Below are 5911 nucleotides of genomic sequence, written 5' to 3'. Positions count from 1 at the left end.
AACGGGTCCATTTGGTTCCATTTGTACACTCTCAGAGTTACATTAACATTGATTTTACAACATGAATTGGGGTCCCAGAGATATAGATGCCATTAAATGGGGGTCTGTAGCCTCTAATGCATGTCAAACTGGGGGTCCTTGAAATTAAAATGGATGAGAATCACTGCTAGAGAGCCATAAAAATCTTCTCTTATGGGGGGTCCCTGGCTTATCTTTTCAAATGGGGGTCCGCGGGCTAATAAGTGTCAATTTGGGGGTCCTTGACATGAAAAAGTTTGAGAACCACTGCCTTATGGAATACTTTCATTGATGTTAAAGCAATGAAATACTTTGCTTTGTTGTTTGAAGAATTCTCCTGGAATCTTCACCAAAAAAAAAAGGTGCTTGACCTTTGAGCTTTGCTCTTTGTCTCCAGAGGTCGTAAGGTGTTTGACCCGCCCAGGTTCATGTCCGTCACTCAGGCCGCCGAGCAGCTGCTGTCAATCATCTGCAACAGGAGGGAAAAGGGGGAGGAGCTAGGTGAGTGAGAGTGACGGCTGTCTGCCTTACTGTTTCACTGTGGTGGCCACACCCACCACCTTGACAATTCATTATTACAGTTTACAGCTTACTAGTCCCCCCAGGAAAGCGCGGAGAAAAAGTCTAGATTCCACGGAGAGCAGGTCTTGATTCCGCGGAGAGCAATTCTTGATTCCGCGGCTTATCGTTAATGTTCCGCGGGCATTAAAAAACAACCTGAAATTACCAGTTATCAAGCAAAAATAGATTAAGTTTTAATAATCAAGTAAATTCCATAATGAAATAAATACAATTAATTGTTATACCATTCTAAAACACTAAAATACCGTGGAACATAGTAATTGAGTCAATGTTACTGGTTATAAATAGAGGTGGTCCGATCAGGCCGATAGCAATCACAGATCCAATCATTTTTTATTTTTTATTATCTTTGTATTTATGCATGTAGAATGCATTTTTACCATTTATTTTGTAGAAATACAAGACTATGTCTCAAAACACTGGTTACAGTTGAATTATTGGCGACTAAAGAAATTAAGACAAATACTGACTGCCTCTGAACATTAGCTTGCAGTTATTGCACATAGCCAAATGCAATAATAATATTTAGGCTTGTCATTTAGGATGGGAAATAATAAAGATATCCTTTTGAGGAGAAGTAGAACTTAGAAGTCACAATTGAAGTTGAACATGAGGGAGAGGGTCCCTCTACAGCAGGGGTCTTCAACAGGGTGTCCGGGACCCCTAGGGGGTCCCCCAAATCTTTGTGTGATAATATATTTTTTTTACATTAACCACTTGAATCCTAGTATCCCTTTTCTGAGGAGAACTTTAGTCAAAAATAGCAGATCTACAAGCTCACACTTGTGAGCTTGTAGATCGGCTATTTTTGGAGTTATAGGTGTGTAGAGGGAAAAAAGAGCAGCAAAAGTTTATCTGAAGCACAATTTTATACAATATAGAGGGGGTCCCTGCTTCATCTCTCTCTCAACTAGGGGGTCCTTGGCCTGAAAACACTGAAGACCCCTGCTCTACAGGGAATTATTTGATATCTGACTGCACGGAAAGACACAAGAATCACAGCTGCCATTAATTAGTGCTGTTCAGTGTTGATTGCCTAGTGGTCAAATTGGGGTCAACGAGCCATCGTTAACTTGCTTTGAAGTTGGGCTGTAAGTTGCGCAGCACTCTGACTCTCTCCCTCTAGCAGCAGCTCGCACTGCCCTGAGACAGAGAGAGAATACTTCTCCATACGGCGGTGTTTTACCAAGATTTGTCATGTTTTCTGCACTATGCCTTGTAATCCGCGGACGGCTTTGAAATCCACGGATGGCCTTCAAATCCGCGCTAATTTCCGCGATCGCGGAATCGCGGATTCCTGGGGGGATTGGCTTACAGTTTAGTTTACAGTTTAGACATTTATCAGACGCTCTTAACACATTGAACGCCAGAGGTTAATCTCATAATGTACTCACCAGTGCCAAGGTTTTATTGTTGTTTTTTTGTTTTTTTCATGTCGTCATAGACCTCGCTAAATCCGTTAAAATCACGCGTTCATTTGGTTCTACACACACACAGGGGATCTGTGTGCGACGAGCAGAAAAGACTGCATCTCTTTACGTTCCGCCATCTTGAAGCTACAGGGGTAAACGCTAGACAGGAGAAAAAATACACCGGAGATAATCGACTTAGAAACCGGATCCCAGACAGGAAGTGGGTGTGATCGAAAAAAACGGAAATTGGATATTTCTGTTTCCGGTGGTGGAACCGGAACCGGGGATCAAAAAAATTCCGGAAAGTGCACCGCAAAATTTCATAACGGATTTTCATAATAGCGGAGGTTCGCGTAGATCTACGCGACTGGCAGTCAATGTGTTAATCCAGAGCGACTTACAGTAAGCAAGGACACAGATAATACATCATAAAACAGGCTCATAGAGCTTGTAGATCTGCTATCTTTGAATAGCCAAATAAATGTTAAAATGACACAGATGCGTTCCCGTTCTGAATGGGTTAACGATGTCATGAATATTAATGAATGTAATTATCTTTGTCGTAGCTGTTACCGAGGAAACGGTGTGTGTGGGCGTGGCCCGGATCGGCGCCGACGACCAGCTCATCACCACGGCGACGCTGCAGCAGCTAGTGTCATGTGACCTGGGCGAGCCGCTCCATTCGCTGGTCATCACCGGGAGGCTCCACCCCCTGGAGGTGGACATGCTCCGCCTCTCCGCCGTCCCCGACGCCCTGATTGGCCTGAAGATGACGGACAGCTCGACGTACACCTCGTAGCCACGCCCTCCCTGCCATGCGATTGGCCGACAGGCAGGCAGGCAGGCAGCCGGGCCAATCACCATGTGTTTGTTGTGTACGTCAGTGGTTCTCAAAAGTGGGGGTCCAGGGACCCCCAGGGGGTCCTTGAGGGGGTACCAGGGGGTCCCCATGCAGCTAAATGATGGATAGGAACCAAATGGACCCTTATGGGTCTGTAACTCTGAGAGTGTACAAATGGAACCAAATGGACCCTAACGGGTCCATTTGGTTCCATTTGTACACTCTCAGAGTTAAATTAACATTGATTTTATAATATAAATTGGGGTCCCACAGATATAAATGCCATTAAATGGGGGTCCGTAGCCCTAATGCATGTCAAACTGGGGGTCCTTGAAATTAAAATGGATGAGAATCACTGCTAGAGAGCCGTAAAAATCTTCTCTTATGGGGGTCCCTGTCTTATCTTTTCAAATGGGGGTCCTTGGCAAAATGACTTGATTTAGCATCACAATCACTTTAACCCAGGGGTGATGTAACTGTGATGATGCACCTGATTGAGATGCTATCAATGCATTGAATGGGACATTATCACCTTTTATCAGACCATACTTACCTACCCGCCATTTATCAGACCATTCATTGGGTGTTATCAAGACATACTGACCTACCCACGGAGATGACTTAAATAGTTCAGTTTGGGTTTTGGTTGTTTTGGTTTAGGACCATGACGGAGGCGCACAGTCTCAGGCGAGCTGGAGCCCCGTGAAGGACCACCTAGGGAGCTAAAGCGACCGAGTTGCCGTCCTGAGCGGTGCGACGCTCGCCTGAGCCTACTCAGCGCCGTTGGAGTTATGTGCCGATAGGCACAGAATGGTAAACATTGTTGTGGGGACTGCTCCGCCTCCAAAGTAGGTCAGTAGCTCCTGATTACGCCCAATGAATGGTCTGACAAATCGCGGTAGGTCCGTGTATGTCTACTCGTCGCCATTCAATGGTCTGATAAAACGTGATAATCTCCCATTCAATGCATTGATAGCATTCGAAGCCGGTGGATGATGGAGAGGGCCTCTATATTTACACACTGACTCCAGAGGAACACATTACATATACTGTCATATTACATATATACTGTATATTACATATACTGTCAGGCCATTCTATGTCACACAAAAGTAGCAAAAATATCAGATCTACAAGCTCAAAACGCATTTTGAGCTTGTAGATCTGCTATTTTTGCTATTTTTGAATTGGAATCCTGAAAAGTAACATTTTTATTTCATTTCAAATGCATTTAGTTATACTTATGTTAACTTTATGAACTTAATTACAAACACATTGGACATAAAAAAGCAGGTCATGTTTACATGTTAGGAATCATAACAGCTGAAATCAATAATATATCACTATTCTGATATTAACCTTTAACCCCTTACACATTCATATGACTATTTGAAAATGGCAGATCTACAAGCTCACAATGCGTCCACAGAACAGATCTACAAGCTCACAATGCGTCCACAGAACAGATCTACAAGCTCACAATGTGTCCACAGAACAGATCTACAAGCTCACAATGCGTCCACAGAACAGATCTACAAGCTCACAATGCGTCCACAGAACAGGATAAATAAAAACACATTAAAAACCCTCTGAACGTGTTGATGAAGTCACATTATTTATTACAATGAAAGCAAAAAGATGAACACTTTAGAAATGATGGATGTTTACATGGATGATGCAAACGGCACGAGTAGGCCTACAGGCCTACAGTACTATGGGCCTACAGGCCTACAGTAGCCTGTAGGCCTGTACTACAGGCCTACAGGCTACAGTCCTATGGGCCTACAGTCCTATGGGCCTACAGTCCTACAGTCATACAGTAGAATTCATGAACATACGTTTAGATCAAGGTCAATGTACAAATTCACCCACAAATGAGCAATCAGTGTAAATGTTTAAATGAACGTTTGGGTCACTGTGGTGAATGGACTTATTTAATTAGAGCTTTCAGTGTGTTTGTCCTTGTGACAGATGTCTGTTATGTGTTGTTTGTGATGATGGGTCAGACTACTGAAGGTCAGACTGGATAGTTGGGTCATCTGTGGCACTTCCGTGACCGTGGAGAGCGAAGGTCCGTTTCTCAGTGGATTTGTCATCTAGGAGGGTTATTAAACACATTTAGCCGGGGTGTATTTTTAAAAGGGGCGGGGACATTTTTTGAGAGGCCAAAATCCAAAATGGCGACCGTGAAAATGAACTTTTTAATGGTTTGACCTACAAAGATGCACAATACATGGTTTCAGAGCTTATTTTGGTCAAGGAATACATATTTGGTGTTTATATAATGATTTGACCTATTGTTGACCTTCAAATGCAAGATGGCTGCCAATTATGAGCTCCAAAAGGTTTTTCTTTCAAAATCGTCACAGAGCCTTCTTATTAGGCTCTAATGAAAGCTCTGCTCATGATGAGTTGAATAATATACAGTATAAGTACACAGAAGTCATCTCTGAGGTCAATACAGTCAATGTTTGTGTGTAAACAACAGTTACTGAGTTGCAGTTTCCCATTAAATAGTGTAGGCTACTGAGAATATGGTGTCCAGTTCATCCCATCACATTTTCATAATGAACCAAAAATAAATTAGCACTATAGCCCAACATAACATAGTATTCTGTATGCAAAGCTAGAAAGGCTAGTTGCTTGAGGTGAATCTAAATGTCAACTCATTTGTCATACGAATACGTAGTGACAATAACGCCAGTGTGCTCGCTAAGTATATACTGTTAGGCACATACGTGAAATGTGTCCTCTGCACTTTAACAACTAACAGCCTCGAATCACTCTAAGATTGCCACATTGTTGACTTGACCTGGAATCGTACCCAGGACATCCAGGACCTCTGGTTCACCAGGCAGGCCCACTAACCAGTCTGCTATGGCACTCTGATTAACATCATGTCAGAAAATGAAAGGAAACAAAAGTCTGACTATACTGAGTCAGAGTCAAGCTTTATAAAATGTAAGTTGTGTAAAAAAAAGTCTGACTATACTAAGTTGTTATTTGTTTGTTTAAGTCAGGCTATGCTCTACTCAGAGTCATAAGTTTACAAAATGTA

The 5911-nt window shown here is 42.7% G+C and overlaps 1 protein-coding gene across 1 annotated transcript in view; it reads left to right on the top strand.

Annotated features, from left to right (window-relative positions):
- The window catches only part of dph5 (diphthamide biosynthesis 5), a 24836-nt gene extending 21865 nt beyond the window's left edge, over positions 1–2971 (top strand). The window contains exons 6-7 of the mRNA XM_084066903.1: positions 416–519; positions 2579–2971. Coding sequence (XP_083923029.1) covers positions 416–519; positions 2579–2811 — 337 coding nt within the window. The 3' untranslated portion in view covers positions 2812–2971. The remainder of the gene's footprint in view (positions 1–415; positions 520–2578) is intronic.
- Positions 2972–5911: the final 2940 nt, after the last annotated feature.

The sequence above is a fragment of the Gymnoscopelus microlampas genome (genome assembly GCF_963454915.1).
Source record: "Gymnoscopelus microlampas genome assembly, chromosome: 9".
Taxonomy (NCBI): domain Eukaryota; kingdom Metazoa; phylum Chordata; class Actinopteri; order Myctophiformes; family Myctophidae; genus Gymnoscopelus; species Gymnoscopelus microlampas.
This window is presented reverse-complemented; position numbering and strand designations above follow the sequence as displayed.